General features: G+C 36.8%; 1 protein-coding gene across 2 annotated transcripts in view; it reads left to right on the top strand.

Annotated features, from left to right (window-relative positions):
* Positions 1-18,367, top strand: part of LOC138987844 (C-type lectin domain family 7 member A-like) — a 51,299-nt gene that overhangs the window by 25,032 nt on the left and 7,900 nt on the right. The window contains exons 1-5 of one of the 2 annotated variants that reach the window (XM_070370029.1): positions 2,310-2,429; positions 3,657-3,749; positions 8,665-8,778; positions 15,981-16,076; positions 17,741-17,890. In XM_070370029.1, the coding sequence (XP_070226130.1) occupies positions 2,369-2,429; positions 3,657-3,749; positions 8,665-8,778; positions 15,981-16,076; positions 17,741-17,890 (514 nt within the window). In that variant the 5' untranslated portion in view covers positions 2,310-2,368. Of the gene's footprint in view, positions 1-2,309; positions 2,430-3,656; positions 3,750-8,664; positions 8,779-15,980; positions 16,077-17,740; positions 17,891-18,367 lie in introns of those variants that run through there. The other variant, XM_070370028.1, reaches the window with a different exon arrangement.

Raw genomic sequence — 18,367 nt, 5'->3', positions numbered from 1 at the left:
GATGGACTTTGTCAGCAAAGTAATGTCTCTGCTTTTTAATATGCTATCTAGGTTGGTCATAGCTTTTCTTTCAAGGAGCAAACATCTTAATTTCATGGCTGCACTCACCACCTACAGTGATTTTGGAGCCCAAGAAGATAGTCTGTCACTATTTCCATTGTTTCCCCATCTATTTGCCATGATGTGATGGGACCAGATGCCATGATCTTAGTTTTTTAAATGTTGAGTTTTAAAGCCAACTTTTTCACTCTCCTCTTTCACCTTCATTAAGAGGTTCTTTAGTTCCTCTTTTCTTCCTGCCATAAGGGTGGTGTCATCTGCATGTCTGAGGTTATTGATATTTTTCCCAGCAGTCTTAATTCCAGCTTGTGTTTCATCCAGCCCAACATTTTGCAGGATGTTCTCTAATACAAGTTAAATAAACAGGGTGACAATATACAGCCTTGATGTACTCCTCTCTCAATTTGGAACCAGTCTTTTGTTCCATATCTTGTTCTAACTGTTGCTTCTTGACCTGCATATAGGTTTTTCAAGAAGCAGGTGAGGTGGTCTGACACTCCCATCTCTAAGAATTTTCCAGTTTGTTGTGATCCACACAGTCAAAAGCTTTAGCATAGTCAATAAAGCAAGTAGATGTTTTCCTGGAATTCTCTTGCTCTTTCTCTGATTCAGCAGATGTCAGCAATTTGATCTCTAGTTTCTCTGACTTTTCTAAATCCAGCTTGAACATCTGGAAATTCTCTGTTCACATACTGTTGAAGCCTAGGTTGGAGAATTTTGAGCATTACTTTGCTTATATGTGAAATGAATGCAATTGTGCGGTAATTTGAACATTCTTCAGCATTGCCATTCTTTGGGATTGGAATGAAAACTGACTTTTCCAATTTGATGATATATTGAGTTTAGCACTTTACAGCAGCGTCTTTTAGGAATCAACAAAAGCTTTCTTAAGTAAGCCATTTAATTTTTTCATCTGAAACGTGACAGATACATAACATTTAGCCCACTATAATTTGGAAAGACAGAAGGTGAGAGTGATAGAACTGGGCACACAGGACAAGGGATTGGCTTAAGTCAAATGGTGGCTTCAGTCAAGTGAATTCATTAGAGTATAAAATTAGAGAATAAAAGGAGAGGATAGCTACAGTTGTAGGAAGGTGCCTAAAAAATAACTTAAGAAATAAGTTATTTCTTAACTCACATATTTGAAATGCCTTAAACTATTCATATGTATTTTTAGCTCTTTCTCCATAATTTTGATTTATCTCTTTGTTGTTCAGTCGCTAAGTACTCTCTGACTCCTTTGAGACTCCATGGACTGTAGCCTGCCAGGCTCCTCTGTCCATGGGATTTCCCAGGAAAGAATACTGGGGTGGGTTGCTATTTCCTTCTCCAGGGGGATCTTCCCAACCGAAGTGTCGGACTCGTGTCTCCTGCCTTGGCAGGTGGGTTCTTAACCCCTGACCCATCAGGGAAGCCCAATTCATATATATTTTATCTCTTTTCCATAGTTTATCATTTGTTTATGAATATCAAATAATTTCATTAACAAAATGGTAAGCACACAGAAGTTTCTCTAAATGTATTTATTCAATTGTTGATATTGTGAATAATAAGACATGCTTTCTATTCTCATGGAGTTAACAACCTATTATATATTTAGACTCATGATCTCCCGTAGTATCTTTTAGAACTTTATTGAAGTGTTTCCTTCTCAAGTGAGGTCTTCCATTATTATCCCCAAACTATCACCTCTTTTCCAATATGTTTTTCTTAGTTTTTAAAAATCACAATTTAGTATAGTATGCACTTGACTTACTGGTTTACTGTCCTCCACCTCACTATATTATAAACCCCATGAGCCAAGAGGTAGTTTACTTGCTATATTTGTTGACTGCTCTATCTTCAGCATTTAGAACATAGCCTGGCATAAAATTACGTGATCAGTAAAATGCACATAAAATGAGTTAACTAATGAATGTGCTGCTTTCGTGGAAAAACAAATAATTTTAAGATCTTCTGTACAAATTATACCTTTTAAGTTAGAGATCCCTTAAACGATGCATCCAAACCTTAAAATAAAATTGGCCAGAATTCTGGAAAAAAAAAAAGTCAAATTTTCTACCTTCTGATGTATCTATTATCATAGCTCAGCAATAGTCGGTCTCAGATGCAAATGTGCTAGTTGAACACAGGACCTTATTATCTGATGTTGAGCAGACTTTAAATATCCTCATCCTTTAACTCTTGTGTGAAGGAAGAAGCATGAATGTGACTCTAAGGGGAGGCTTCCTGTGTGGGACGCATCACAGAGCAGTTAGACTCTTCTTACTCTGCTCATATTGTCACTTTGCTAACTTTTTGGTTCATGAGACAGACTCCTTGCCAGAACTTGGAATACCAAACCATGAGGCATAAACCACACAGAGGTGAGATGATCTCAGGATAACTGGCCATAAGTACAATTTAATAATTTAGCCTATGCTCTTGGGAATTAAGCTTCATTGCATGTTTTGTAGTAGATATAGTTTTCTGTAAAGTATACATCTTGAACAATACATTGATGATAATGGGAGGATATTTGAGTTTTCTTTTTCTTTTGTCGTTTAATGAAATTTGGTCTACGAGGTACACAGATACATATACAAACACAAGCAAGAGACAAATGGTGCCTAGGAAACTTTTGGAATAAGTCTGCATATTCTTATCATTAAATTTTCTACCAGAAACATATTATTACAGTCATGTATAACTATAACTTGTGCACTTAAAATTATTACTTGAATTTTTTTTCCATATGTGTATGTAAAGCTTGTTAGATTTTTCTGTGCCTCTGTTTACACATCTATAATATGGGGATGTATAACTTTGCGGTTTCCATTATACAGAATTGTTGTGAGGATTGAATAAATGAATGCATATAAATACCTGAAATAGTACCTGGGACATAGTGAGTTGTTTGTTATTATTGTTATTATTATTACATTAACCTAAAAATTACAGTCATTGACTATGCCTAAAAATGACATAGTCAATTCCCAGAAATTTAATGAAATGGATGATGCAAAGACTAGAACACATTCGGAGAGCTGGATATCAGATTTCCATACGGAGAATGTTTTAATAATTATTTTTTGAGAAATTCTTTTTCATTGTTATTATTGTTTAGCTCTAAATATATACAGATCAACATGTTTTGGACAGGACATTTGACTTGATTTATAAAAATGTCAGTTCAATGTGATCAACTTTTTGGTTATAAACAATGATAATAAACAGTATAGATGCCTAGATTTAACTTAAAATATGACAACTCAGAAGATACTATTATTGCCTTAATTTCTTAGCAATATGCCCAGCTTTCTTTTTTCAACACCTTTATTTAATTGGTAAATTGAAGTTGCAGAATGTTACATTTATAAAGAAACATTAAAAATGTTTATTTTTAGTACACATATAGCAGTAAGTACTTAGTAAATTCTTGTCCATAAAGCATGACATTATATGGTTATTAATTGTTATAGTCTTTAATTAAGATATCATTTTAGAATTATTGATACCTTTAAAAATAGTTATTAACCTTCATTTCAGTTATAATACAAACTGTTATTTTATCCAATTATTATGATGAGAATGGATTTTGTTCCACTTCCCAGAAAACAATGGCGAGAAGATTGACTATACGACGCTCCCACTTGTTGCTCCTGATCGGCGGACAGGTGAGAGACCTGAAATATCTCAAAAAGAAGGTAAATATTTACATATATACTTAGACTTCATAAGATCTTTACTTTGGAGTTTCTGTTTACAGAAACTGTCAGGTGTGTGTGTGTGTGTATGTGTATTCTTATTATTTAAATGGAAAAGTCTTATTATCCTCCAAAATTTAATTCTGGAGGATATGAAGAGAGGAAAGTTAAGTGTGAAATTGATAGTGTTAGAATTAATCAACAGAGAAGGCAATGGCACGCCACTCCAGTACTCTTGCTTGGAAAATCCCATGGACAGAGGAGCCTGGTGGGCTGCAGTCCATGAGGTTGCTAGGAGTCGGACACGACTGAGCAACTTCACTTTCACTTTTCACTTTCATGCATTGGAGAAGGAAATGGCAACCCACTCCAGTATTCTTGCCTGGAGAATCCCAGGGACAGAGGAGCCTAGTGGGCTGCTGTCTATGGGGTCTCACAGAGTCGGACACGACTGAAGCGACTTAGGGGCAGCAGCAGCAGCAGAATTAATCAATATCTATTTTGAAGCCTGTCTTCCTCAGACTCATTTTTATTTGATTCATATTTTAATTAATCACATGCCCATTTCAAAAAAAGACTCCACAAGACCAGTTTTACTAATATATCATCAATACTTGGAATAGGGTCTGGTATATAATATATGCTCAACAAATATTTTTCAAATGAATTTTCATTCATTAATATAATCATTAATTTCTTCATTCAATGAATTTTTTTTGCATGGAATCATGTGTTAAGCATTATGATAGGTATTCATGCTGCATAGATGAAAGAGAGAAATTATGCCTTCAAGGATCTTACTTTGCAGCAAGAGAAATGGCAACTATACAGTTTTGAACAAATGCTATATAAGAATATAAATGAGATGATGAGAGATCAAAGAAGGATACCATTTTGAGTTGGGTTAAGAATAAAAGTGGATTAAATAGAAAAGACTCCTTGATTGGGGTAAGTCTGATGGAGAAGGAAGTGGAGGAACGTTCCAGGTGAAGATAAGGCATAGACATGTGTGGGGTGATGGAACAGTAACCAGCAGGATTTAGATGGACTGAGGAGACTGAAGGCAGGTAGGCCAACCTCTTGCAAGGGATCTGGGAAAGAAATCAGTGTTCAGAATACAGCTGTGGCACTAGGGATGGGAATGGAAGAACTTAGCAGAGAGACTTAAGGAGGTAGAATCATCAGGTTTCTTAAATTGTAGGATGAAGGGAGTAAAAAGACACAGAAATCAAGATGATTTCTAGGCTTTTGACATGGGATACTTGGTCAATTATGGTGCCATTCAACAGGATATGAAAGGCAGCTGGAGGGGCCCCAAGGTGAGGAGGATAGCTTTGGACAAAATGTTTTCAATACTTGTGAAGAATGGGTGAGCCTGCAGATTAGAAAACTGATAGTATTTGAGTATATAAATTTAGAAGTCATGAAAGAGTCTGACACGACTGAGTCACACACACACACACACACATTTGATGTAAGATTTCCTCTTCTTGGGCTCTAAAATCACTACAGATGGTGACTGCAGCCATGAAATTAGAAAATGATTGCTTCTTGGCAGGAAATCTATGACAAGCCTAGACAGTGTATTAAAAAGTAAAGACATTGCTGACAAAGGTTCATACAGTGAAGGCTATAGACTTTCCAATAGTCATGTATGGATGTGAGAATTGGACCATAAAGAAGGTTGAGTGCCAAAGAACTGATTGTTTCAAACTGTGGTGTTTGAAGAAGACTCTTGAGAATCCTTTGGACAGCAAGGAGATCAAACCAGTCAATCCTTAAAGAAATCAGTCCTGAATATTCTTTGGAAGGACTGATGCCAAAGCTGAAACTCCAATACTCTGGCCACCTAATGTGAAGAATTGACTCATTGGAAAAGACCCTGATGCTGGGAAAGATTGAAGGCAAAATGAGAAGAGGGCAACAGAGGATGAGATGGTTGGATGGCATCACTGATTTGATTGATGTGAACTTGAGCAAACTCCGGGAGATGGTGAGGGACAGGGAACTTAGTGTGCTGCAGTCCGTGGGGTTGTGAAGAGCTAGACATGACTTGACAACTAAACAACAAAAGGGATGTAAGTGACAGATGAAACCATGACAGCAGATGACATCATTCATCAGCATAGTGCAGGGAACACTGCTCAATATTCTATAATAACCTAAATGGGGAAAGAATTTGAGAAAGGATAGATACATGTATATGCATAGCTGAATCACTTCGCTGTACATTTGAAACTAACACAATTTTATTAATCAACTACATTCCAATATAAAATAAAAATTAAAAAAGATTATGCAGATGAAAAGAAGGGGCCAAGGACAGATACTAAATACAAATAATTTGAAGATTGCACACACAGGGCTTCCCTGATGGCTCAGCATTGAAGAATCTGCCTTCCAATGGAGGAGACACAGTTTCGATCCTTGATGTGGAAGATTCCACATAGCAATTAAGCCTGTGCATCACAACTACTGAGCCTGTGCTCTCAAGCCCACGAGCCACAACTACTGAAGCCCGTGTACCTAGAGCCCCTGCTCCACGAGAGAAGCCACTGCAACGACAACCCTGTGCATTGCAACTAGAGAATCCTGTTCACCCCTGCTCACTGCAACTAGAGAAAAACCCATGCAGCAATGAAGACCAAACACTGCCAAAAAAAAAAAAAAAAATTAAAGAAAAAAAAGATTGCACACACAAACACAAAAATAACTAGGAAGTGACATCAAGAAAACTATGAGTGTTAACGGGAAAGGAAAGGGGGGATATCCTTTTTTCTCTTATCTCAGATGTAGGATTTTCTAGCTTCACAAAATAAATGGTGGATTGTGTTTCACTCTGACTCCATGCTACTTTTGTGTTTTTATTGTTTATAAGAGTTTATGTAATATTAGGATAATCTGTTCTTCTAACTTTTAGGACTTGCTTTTAAAATAGTATGAAGCTATTGCTTTCTTTGTGAGAATATTTTAGACTCATTTTCATTAATGGTTATGGACAGGTATGAGATTCAAAATATTCACAACTAGCATGGCACAAGCTCAACCAACCTGAAGATACAGCAGTCTGTAAACATCTGTTGTATCCTAGTATCTGTTAAACACAAAGAATTTTTCTTCAGGAATAAGTTTTGGTAAATTAAATATTTCATTGAATTTGCTCATTTCATCTAAATTTTCAAATAAATTGTAATGCTTCAGCACTCTGTATCCTTCTTTCCTGAATTATTTCTTACCATTTTCTACCAAATTATAATTTTAAAGAACATTTAATTATTACCCACCTTTCCGTCACACTGCCCCTCCCCCCACGTTGGTAATATTAGTTCCATAAGAATAGGGATTTTTGTCTTTTTTTTTTTACCTGCTTTATTCCTGATGCTTGGAATAGTAGCTGGGCCACATTGTGTGCTCATAAATATTTGCTTAAATGAATAAGGTTTTTATTATCTTTGAATTCTCTTCTATTTTTGGTCTTTTTTCCTTCCATTCATTATATGATTAATTTCTACCTTCTTTCTTTTTATCCATATAGTCAGGAATTTCATTAATCTTTTAAAAGAACCAGTTTTGAATGTGTAGATCCTGTTTTAAACTTTCTATTTAATGAATTTTGCTTATCATTTATTTTCTTTTTTTCTCCTAGTTTCTTAAATTGAACTCATTTACATATACCCTTTATTAACATATACCCTTTATTTTTAAATGCAAATATTTTAATCTTAATTTACCATGTATTTTTCCACTTGGAAACAGATATACGCCCATTTTAGAAAAAACTTACTCTTAATTCCAATATCTGAGGTAAATAACCTTTGTTACTTTGGCATATTTTTCTTTTGCACATTTTTTCCCTTTGCTTGATTAAAAATAGTTCTGTATACAATCTAGAGGGTGGATTTTTTTTTTTTTTTTACTTAAAATGTGATCTCAATACAAATTTCTGCAGTATTAACTTTGGACTAGTGTAGAGCTTCTACACTGTATGTATAGTGATATTGTGACTAGAGATCTATACACATAATATAGTCATTTAAAAGTGTCCTTCAATGATGTAACTAAATACATAAATATTTTAAGTTATTTTTAAACGAATGTCATGGTTTCGGGGTCCTTTTACACTTAAAAATTTCAAAGAACTTAACTAAGTACACATTACAACGCTAGAATATTTCCTTTCTGGATGTGGTCAATTGGAGAAATGCCCTGGACTTTGGAGAATGAAACAAGAGGACAGTAAAAAATTAAAAGCAAAACAAAAACAATTAGTTGTGTTTTATTTAAAAGTAAAGGTTAAGTGCTTACTGAGATGTGGAACTGCTGATTATATATTTTTGGAGCAGTACAGTGATATCCCTCTTGACTAGGTCTCAGATATTTTCTGGGCAAAACATAGTTACAGTCATCTTGGAATTCTCATTATAGCTCTTTATTCCTCCTCTATTTAATAGAAACTTACTACAGGCAAGATCCTCAGCACATTATACATATTAACCCATTAAGTTCTCATAGCTAATCAATGAATTAGAGCCTGTCATTATCTTCATTTAAAAAAAAAAAAAGAAGACAGAAAGAATTTAAATAACTTGCCTAACCTAAGTCACATAAATAAGTGATAGAACCAGGGTTAAACCTGGAAATCTTGGTTTTGGAACTTATGCTCTAAAATGCATGCTGAGTCTCTTTGTATCTTGACCAGAGATGTTGCCAGATTCTAAAATCTGGGTAAGCAAACCTGAGAGTGGGTGGGGCTGTGGGGGTCAATCTGTGCTCCTGATGGTCTGGGGAACAATGTGTCTTCCTTATACCAACACATCTCACCCTGGTCTCTGTATTTTTTCCTCTGGGATAATGATTATTCCTGCAATTGTCTCAATATGCTAATTAATGCTGAGGACATTTTTATTCTATGAAGCAACACAGAATAACAGGTTAAAAAGGTCTCACAGGAATGCAGAATTTCATTCTCAGCCTGAGATCCAAACAACTCAACAAATACAAAGAATTCCTGAACATGACAGAAAGAAAGGTATGTGCAAGATTTTAAATTTCCATCATGCTCTGAATGTTAGACCATTGAGAATTTTTAATGATCTTTTAGGAAACCATAGAGAACACCAGAATTATTATTGCAGCTAAATTTTAATGTGTCTTCTACTAGAGAAAAATGCTCTTTAATCCTATTTATTCAAACTACGCAGTGTAGAAGTAATTATCTGGATCACCTCATTGGAGATTTTGAGGGCACTGTGGAAGAGAGAATGGCTTATTTCTTGCAGAAAGCTCAGGGTTTTTCTGACTTCCAGGAATCCAACAGATAAGTATTCTAGACTAAACTTGAGAATATTTCTCTTAGAAAAATACCTATTTTCCTTTAAAATAGTACCTCACTTCAAGTTATCATCATAAGAAGTCGGGGGCAAAGCTCAATGCATTTTGTAGTCAGAACTGGGTTTTAACATATTCCATCAATAATTAACAATGTAACTGTCAACTTAAAAAATGCACAATATGAGAGTTTCAAGTTAAGTTTTATTTGAGGCAAATGAGGACAGTAGCCGAGGAGAGAGCACCTCAGATAACTCTGAGAAATTTCTCCAAAGAGACAGGAGGAAGGTCAGTATATATATGATTTTTGTGAAGGGAGAGTATGTGCAATCAGGCACATATTTTCCCAGAAGGTTTCTGCTAATCTTATAAAGATTTTGCTGGTCATGAGGAACAGTCATCACTATGAAGGATTTTAGTGCTTTTCTAGATAGGAGGAGACAGAAGAATTGGGCTTATAAAATCAGCTTCTAAAAATATCTGACTATCTGAAGACCTGTTTTGCCAGATCTCCCTCCCCACCCCCAGCCACCCCAGAGCACAGAGTGCCTCATTTCTGCTCTCCACCCTGAACTCCTTTCAGGGAGTGTTGGAAGTCAGCAGCTGCAGCTGTACCAAATTTAATCCTTATAGAGGTAGATGCCAACAAGTGCCAATTTGTAGCTGATCTAACAGTAGGCCAGTTACCTAATTACCAGTATCTACACCTCGGTTTCCTCATCTGTAAAGTAAGAATGGTAACAGTCTTAGAGTGATTGTTGGGACTAAATGAGATTATAAAAACCATTCAGTTCAGTTCAGTTCAGTCGCTCAGTTGTGTCCGACTCTTTGCAACCCCATGAATCGCAGCACACCAGGCCTCCCTGTCCATCATCAACTACCGGAGTTTACTCAAACTCACGTCCATCGAGTCAGTGATGCCATCCAACCATCTCATCCTCTGTCCTCCCCTTCTCCTCCTGCCCCCAATCCCTCCCAACATCAGAGTCTTTTCCAATGAGTCAACTCTTCGCATGAGGTGGCCAAAGTACTGGAGTTTCAGCTTTAGCATCAGTCCTTCCAATGAACACCCAGGACTGATCTCCTTTAGAATGGACTGGTTGGATCTCCTTGCAGTCCAAGGGACTCTCAAGAGTCTTCTCCAACACCACAATTCAAAAGCATCAATTCTTTGGCATTCAGCTTTCTTCACAGTCCAACTCTCATATCCATACATGACCACTGGAAAAACCATAGCCTTGACTAGACGGATCTTTGTTGGCAAAGTAATGTCTCTGCTTTTTAATATGCTATCTAGGTTACCACATGATAACCTTTCAATTTTTGAGAGTTACTATTAATTAAATATGCAATTATATGTAAAGAATACTCCAAATAATACTTTCTTCCCCAAACTACACATTTTTCTTGAGGTATGGAAAAGAATAAATTTCTACCAGGACAATTTCCACACAGTCAATTTCTCAATTTGTCCCTGAGTGATTCACTCAACTAATTAAAAATATTTTTCAGTAGTATGTGTCTACTTTGAGTTACTGTGCTAAAGGGAGACCAGTCAGAGGACTTCTGTGATAGTTCAGACTGGATGTGACTGTGACTTGCCTGAGCAAAATGAAAGCAGGACATAAGATCAGGGTGCCTTCAACTTCCTACCTGCTTCTTTCTTCAGAGGGCTTTCTAGGACCTAGAGTGTGCTTTCCATTTCTTTCCTTCTCCATTGCCATAGTCTGGAATTTCTCCTTTAGCCTGTTTTTCTTAAGACTTTTTTTTTTAAGTGTACCATTTTTAAAAAGTCTTTTGTTGAATTTGTTACAATATTTCTTCTGTTTTATGTTTTGTTTTTTTGGCTGTGAAGCATGTGGGATCTTAGTTCACTGACTAGGAATCAAACCTGCAGCTCCTGCATTGGAAGGCAAAGTCTTAAACACTGGACCACCAGGGAGTCCTTCCCTTAGCCTCTTTTTTTTAAAATTAATTTATTTTTTATTGCAGGATAATTGCTTTACAGAATTTTGTTGTTTTCTGTCAAACCTCAACATGAATCAGCCATAGGTATACATATATTCCCTCCCTTTTGAACCTCCCTCCCATTTCCCTCCCCATCCCACCCCTCTAGGTTGATACAGAGCACCTGTTTGAGTTTCCTGAGCCATACAGCAAATTCCCATTGGCTATCTATTTTACATATGGTAGTGTAAGTTTCCATGTTATTCTTTCCATACATCTCACCTTCTCCTCCCCTCTCTCCCCCTCTCCCCGTGTGCATAAGTCTATTCTCTATGTCTGTATCTCCACTGTTGCCCTTTAAATAAATTCTTCAGTACCATTTTTCTAGATTCCATATATATGTGTTAGAATATGGTATTTTTCTTTCTCTTTCTGACTCACTTCAGTATGTATAATAGGTTCTAGGCCCATCCACCTCCTTAGAACTGTCTCAAATGCATTCCTTTTTATGGCTGAGTAATATTCCATTGCTATGACCAGTGTATTCTCTTCACAGAACTCTATTAGCCTTTGCCCTGCTTTATTCTGTATTCCAAGGCCAAATTTGCCTGTTACTCCCGGTGTTTCTTGACTTCCTACTTTTGCATTCCAGTCCCCTATAATTAAAAGGACACTTTTTTTGGGGGGGAGTGTTAGTTCTAGAAGGTCTTATAGGTCTTCATAGAACTGTTCAACTTCAGCTTCTTCAGAGTCCCTGGTCGAGGCATAGACTTGGATTACCGTGACATTGAATGGTTTGCCTTGGAAACAAACAGAGATCATTCTGTCGTTTTGGAGATTGCATACAAGTACAGCGTTTCGGACTCTTTCGTTGACTCTGATGGCTACTCCATTTCTTCTGAGGGATTTCTGCATGCAGTAGGAATATATATGGTCATAGGAAGATATAATGGTCATCTGAGTTAAATTCACCCATTCCCGTCCATCTTAGTTCACTGATTCCTAGAATGTCGATGTTCACTCTTGTCATCTCCTGTTTGACCACTTTCAATTTGCCTTGATTCATGGAGCTAACATTCCAGGTTCCTATGCAATATTGCTCTTTACAGCATCGAACCTTGCTTCTATCACCAGTCACATCCACAACTGGGGGTTGTTTTGCTTCAGTTCCATCCCTTCATTCTTTCTGGAGTTATTTCTCTGCTGATCTCCAACAGCATATTAGGCAACTACAAACCTGGGGAGTTCATCTTTCAGTGCCCTATCTTTTTTGCCTTTTCCTACTGTTCATGGGGTTCTCAAGGCAAGAACACTGAAGTGGTTTGCCATTCCCTTCTCCAGTGGACCACAACTGTCAGACCTCTCCACCATGACCTGTCCATCTTGGGTGGCCCCACATGGCATGGCTTATTTTCATTGAGTTAGACAGGGCTGTGGTCCATGTGATCATATTGGCCTGTTGTCTGTGATTGTGGTTTCAGTCTGTCTGCCCTCTGATGCCCTATCTCAGTGCCTGCCATCTTACTTGGGTTTCTCTTACCTTGGACGTGGGGTCTCTCTTCATGGCTGCTCCAGCAAAGCACAGCCACTGCTCCTTTCCTCCGGTGTGGGGTAGCTCCTCTTGGCCACCACCCCTGGCCTTGGGCCTGGGGTAACCCATCATTGCCAACATCCATTGGATCATTGAAAAAGCAAGAGAGTTCCAGAAAAATATCTATTTCTGCTTTATTGACTATGCCAAAGCTTTTGACTGTGTGGATCACAATAAACTGTGGAAAATTCTGAAAGAGATGGGAATACCAGACCACCTGATCTGCCTCTTGAGAAACCTATATGCAGGTCAGGAAGCAACAGTTAGAACTGGACATGGAACAACAGACTAGTTCCAAATAGGAAAAGGAGTACGTCAAGGCTGTATATCGTCACTCTGCTTATTTAACTTATATGCAGAGTATATCATGAGAAACGCTGAGCTGGAGGAAGCACAAGCTGGAAACAAGATTGCCGAGAGAAATATCAATAACCTCAGATATTCAGGTGACGCTACAGAGGAGAGTGAAAAAGTTGGCTTAAAGTTCAACATTCAGAAAACTCAGATCATGGCCTCTGGTCCTATCACTTCATGGCAAATAGATGGGGAAGCAGTGGAAACAGTGGCTGATTTTATTTTTCTGGGCTCCAAAATCACTGCAGATGGTGATTGCAGCCATAAAATTAAAAGACGCTTACTCCATGGAAGGAAAGTTATGACCAAACTAGACAACATTTAAAAAGCAGAGACATTACTTTGTCAACAAAGGTCCATCTAGTCAAGGCTATGGTTTTTCCAGTGGTCATGTATGGATGTGAGAGTTGGACTCTAAAGAAAGCTGAGTGCAGAAGAATTGATGTTTTTGAACTGTGGTGTTGGAGAAGACTCTTGAGAGGCCCTTGGACTGTAAGGAGATCCAACCAGTTCATCTTAAAGGAGGTCTGTCCTGGGTATTCATTGGAAGGACTGATGTTGAAGCTGAAACTCCAATACTTTGGCCACCTGATGCGAAGAGCTAACTCATTGGAAAAGACCCTGATGCTGGAAAAGATTGAGGGCATGAGGAGAAGAGGACGACAGAGGATGAGATGGTTGGATGGAATCACCAACTCAATGGACATAGGTTTAGGTGGACTCTGGGAGTTGGTGATGGACAGGAGGCTTGGCGTGCTGTGGCTCATCGGGTCGCAGAGAGTTGGACGTGACTGAGTGACTGAACTGAGTTGAACTGAATATTCCATTGTGTATATTTACCACAACTTCTTTGTCCATTCATCTGTCCATGGTCATCTAGGGAGCTTCCTTGTCCTAACTACTGTAAATAGTGCTGCAATGAACATGTGTCTCTTTTAATTTTGGTTTCCTCAGGGTGTATGCCTAGGAGTGGGATTGCTGGGTCTTATGGTGGTTTCATTCCTAGTTTATTAATGAATTTCCATACAGTCTTCCATAGTGGCTTTATCAATTTACATTCCCATCAACAGCGCAAGAGTGTTCCCTTTTCTCCACACCCTCTTCAGCACTTACTGTTTGTAGACTTTTGGATGAGGGCCATTCTGACCGGTGTGAGGTGATATCTCATTGTAGTTTTGATTTGCATTTCTCTAATAATGAGCAATGTTGAGCATCTTTTCATGTGTTTGTTAGCCATCTGTATGTCTTCTTTGGAGAAATGTCTGTTTAGGTGTTTTTTTCCCACTTTTTGATTGGGTTGTTTGTTATTCTGGTATTGAGTTGTATGAGCTAATTGTATATTTTGGAAATTAATCCTTTGTCAGTTATTTCATTTTCTATTATTTTCTCCCATTCTGAGGGTTTTCTTTTCACCTTGCTTATAGTTTCCTTTGCTGTGTAAAAGCTTTTACGTTTAATCAGATCCCTCTTGTTTCCTTTTGTTTTTATTTTTGTTACTCTAGGAGGTGGATCATAGAGGATCTTGCTTTGATTTATGTCATCAAGTGTTCTGCTTATGTTTTCCTCTAAGAGTTTTATAGTTTCTGGTCTTACATTTAGGTCTTTAATCCATTTTGAGTTTATCTTTGTGTAGGGTATTAGGAAGTGTTCTAATTTCATTCTTTTGCTTGTAGCTGTCCAGTTTTCCCAGCACCATTTACTGAAAAGGCTGTCTTTGCCCCATTGCATATTCTTTCCTCCTTTGTCAAAAATAAAGGTACCCATAGGTGCATGGGTTTATTTCTGAGTTTTCCGTCTTGTTCCATTGGTTTATATTTCTGTGTTTGTGCCATTATCATACTGTCTTGATGACTGTAGCTTTGTAGTATAACCTGAAGTCAGGAAGCTTGATTCCTCCAGCTCCATTCTTCTTTCTCAAGACTGCTTTGGCTATTTGGGGTCTTTTGTGTTTCCATATGAACTGTGAAATTTTTTGTTTTAGTTCTGTGAAAAGTGCCATTGGTAATTTGATAGGGATTGCATTGAATCTGTAGATTGCATTTGGTAGCATGGTAATTTTCACAATATTGATTCTTCCTACCCAGAAATATGGAATATCTCTCCATGTATTTATGTCATCTTTGATTTCTTTCATCAGTGCCTTATAATTTTCTGTGTACAGTTCTTTCATCTCCTTAGGTAAGTTTATTCCTAGATATTTAATTCTTTTTGTTGAAATGGTGAATGAGATTGACTCTTTAACTGCTCTTTCTGATTTTTCATTGTTAGTATATAGAAATGCAAGTGATTTCTTCCCTTAGTCTTTCAGTTGAATCTTAACTAGGTCTTAATTGACTATAGTAATTAGTATTTCTTAGCTCTATGTTTATTTACTCAGAGACACTCTCTTACTATATCCCTCCTCTGAATATCAACTAGGAAGGGTTCCAGTAGTCATCTAAATTTTAAAAACAATATTTTTGTTATTGGTGTTTTTCTTTTCTATCTTAGAAGTAATAAGATTTACAAGGAAATAGGAAGTGGCAAACTACTCCAGTATTCTTGTCTGGAATATCCCATGGACAGAGGAGCTTGGAGGACTACAGTTCATGGGGTTACAAAGACATGACTGAATGCACATGCACAGCTCCAAATAAGGGAAATACCATGCATATTGTAAGCAAGATAAGAAATAACAGATTGGTGATTTTAAAAAAGTAAATGTTACTTGGAAAGAAAAGAAAAAATTACATCCCTTCCCCTCATTTCCTTTGCATCACCAAATAATGTTTAAATTGGGAGCACTAATGATTTAAAAACAGAGGCAAATACTTCTAATAGATGGTAAGTTTTTTTTTTTTCCTTAATAAGTGAAATGATACTCCTGTGAACTGAATGGGTTACAATAGCTACTTCGTGACAGTGCTAATTCATTCTTAACCTGTATGCTTTTGTGAGACAAAAGCTCAGAGAATATTACCTTGATTGTAGCCTTGTGGCACTTTATCTTCAGTTTCACATTCTTTTGACAGTGTTCCAAGCAGCATCTTCTGGACGTATTATAGCAGTAATACTAGGAATTATATGTGTCATCCTTTTGGGAATATCAGCATTTTTTGCTACTAAGTGTAAGTATTCTACAGAAACTTCATTCTTTTTTTTTTATTTATGTTTTTATTGGAGGATAATTGCTTTACAGAATTTTGTTGTTTTCTGTCAAACCTCAACATGAATCAGCCATAGGTATAATACATATATCTCCTCCCTTTTGAACCTCCCTCCTGTCTCCCTCTCCAATACAGCAAATTCCCATTGGCTATCTATTTTACATATGGTAATGTAAGTTTCCATGTTACTCTTTCCACACATCTCACCCCCCACTCCCCTCTCCCCATGTCCACAAGTCTATTCTCTATGTCTGTTTCTCCATTGCTGTTCTGTAAGTAAATTCTTCAGTACCATTTTTCTAGATTCTGTATAGGTGTGTTACAATATGTTAATATGATATTTATCTCTCTCTTTCTGACTTACTTCACTCTGTGTAATAAGTTCTAGGTTCGGCCACCTCAGGACTGACTCAACTCCATTCCTTTTTATGGCTGAGTAATATTCCATTGTGTATATGTACCATAACTCCTTTATCCATTCATCTATCAATGGACATCTAGTTTTCTTCCATGTTCTAGCTATTGTAAACAGTGCTGCAATGAACAATGGGATACATGTGCGTTTTTCAATTTTGGTTTCCTCAGCGTATATGCTTAGAAGTGGGATTGCTGGGTCATATGGTGGTTTTATTCCTTTTTTTTTTTTTTAAAGGAATCTCCATACCATCTTCCATAGTGTTTGTATCAATTTACATTCCCACCAACAATGCAAGAGGGTTCCCTTTCCTCCACATCTTCTCTAGCATTTATTGTTCATAAACGTTTTGATGGCAGCCATTCTGACCAGTGTGAGGTGATATTCCATTGTGGGTTTGGTTTGCATTTCTCTAATAATGAGTGATGTTGAACATCTTTTCATGTGTTTGTTAGCCATCTGTATGTCTTCTTTGGAGAAATGTCTGTTCAGGTTTTTTTTTTCCACTTTTTTATTGGGTTGAGAAACTTCATTCTTTATGTTAAATTTTATCTAAACATTTTGTCTTTTCCTAAAAGGAGAGTTAAGGGGGGGATGATTTGGGAAAATGGCATTGAAACATGTATAATATCATATAAGAAATGAATTGCCAGTCCAGGTTCGATGCAGGATACAGGAAGCTTGGGGCTGGTGCAGTGGGATGACCCAGAGTGATGGTATGGGGAGGGAGGTGGGAGGCGGGTTCAGGATTGGGAACACGTGTACACCCGTGGTGGATTCATGTTGATGTATGGCAAAACCAAAACAATATTTTAAAGTAATTAGCCTCTAATTAAAATGAATAAATTTAAATTAAAAATAAAAGGAAAATAGAGAGATTTGAAGCCAGAAAGCCTGGGTTCTAACTTTTCAACAAACTAATTGTATGTCTGTTCTTTATTAAATAAGAATAATAAAAGAGAAATACAAAAAAAAAAAAAAAAAGAATGAACTATGTTGACATTTGAAGATTTCACTCTCTCATACAGTTTCTAGAATGTGAGAAACAAAATTGAAATTATGGGAGAAGATTTAAATTTTTTTCTGATTTATAATATTATATATATATTTTCTTCATTTTGCAAATGAAAAGTTTAGTGTAAAAAGTTTATATTTTACCTGTTAAACTAACTGTCTAACTAACTAACTGTCTTCTGCTGATGATTTTCAGATTTTCAAAATTCTTTTAATTATCAGAACATGTTGGATAGTGACCCGCAGGAATATGATCAGAACATGTTGGATAATGACACGCAGGAATATGAGAAAGCCAGGACTCCTATGAAAAATAAATGCTTTTCAAAGGATTGGTTAAACTCAGGTATGTAGTAACATACAAGCACTCATAATTAAAAATTGGTATAATGACTTATTGCCAGGCAATCTCCATTTTATTATTAAACTCATGATCTACAAAAGTGAAGTATGGTAGAGATATTTTTTATTCAAGAAGATACAATTTCTTGCCACATGGTTTGCCTGCATCTTTGAACTGTAGATAATCAAAATTTAGTAGTTTCTGTTTATTGGTCTGTCAGTTAACTGACTTTGCAAATAAGAAATGAAATAACTTTTGAGTTTCTTTAAGAGTCATATCAATCAGCAAAGGAAATCTTTCAGTGCATTCAATTTAGTATGGATAAGATATAGTATAATTGCTTAGTAGTTTCCTACTTCTTTATAAGACAATATTTTCCACTGATCCCTTGTGAAATGGTACTGTCTTATGTCACTTCCCAGGTGGCTCAGTAGTGAAGAATCCACCTGCGAATGCAGGAGATGTGGGTTCGATTGTTGG

Source organism: Bos mutus, chromosome 5, assembly GCF_027580195.1.
Source record: "Bos mutus isolate GX-2022 chromosome 5, NWIPB_WYAK_1.1, whole genome shotgun sequence".
Lineage (NCBI taxonomy): Eukaryota > Metazoa > Chordata > Mammalia > Artiodactyla > Bovidae > Bos > Bos mutus.
The sequence above is the reverse complement of the archived record's forward strand: the minus strand, read 5'-3'. Positions and strand labels throughout refer to the sequence as shown.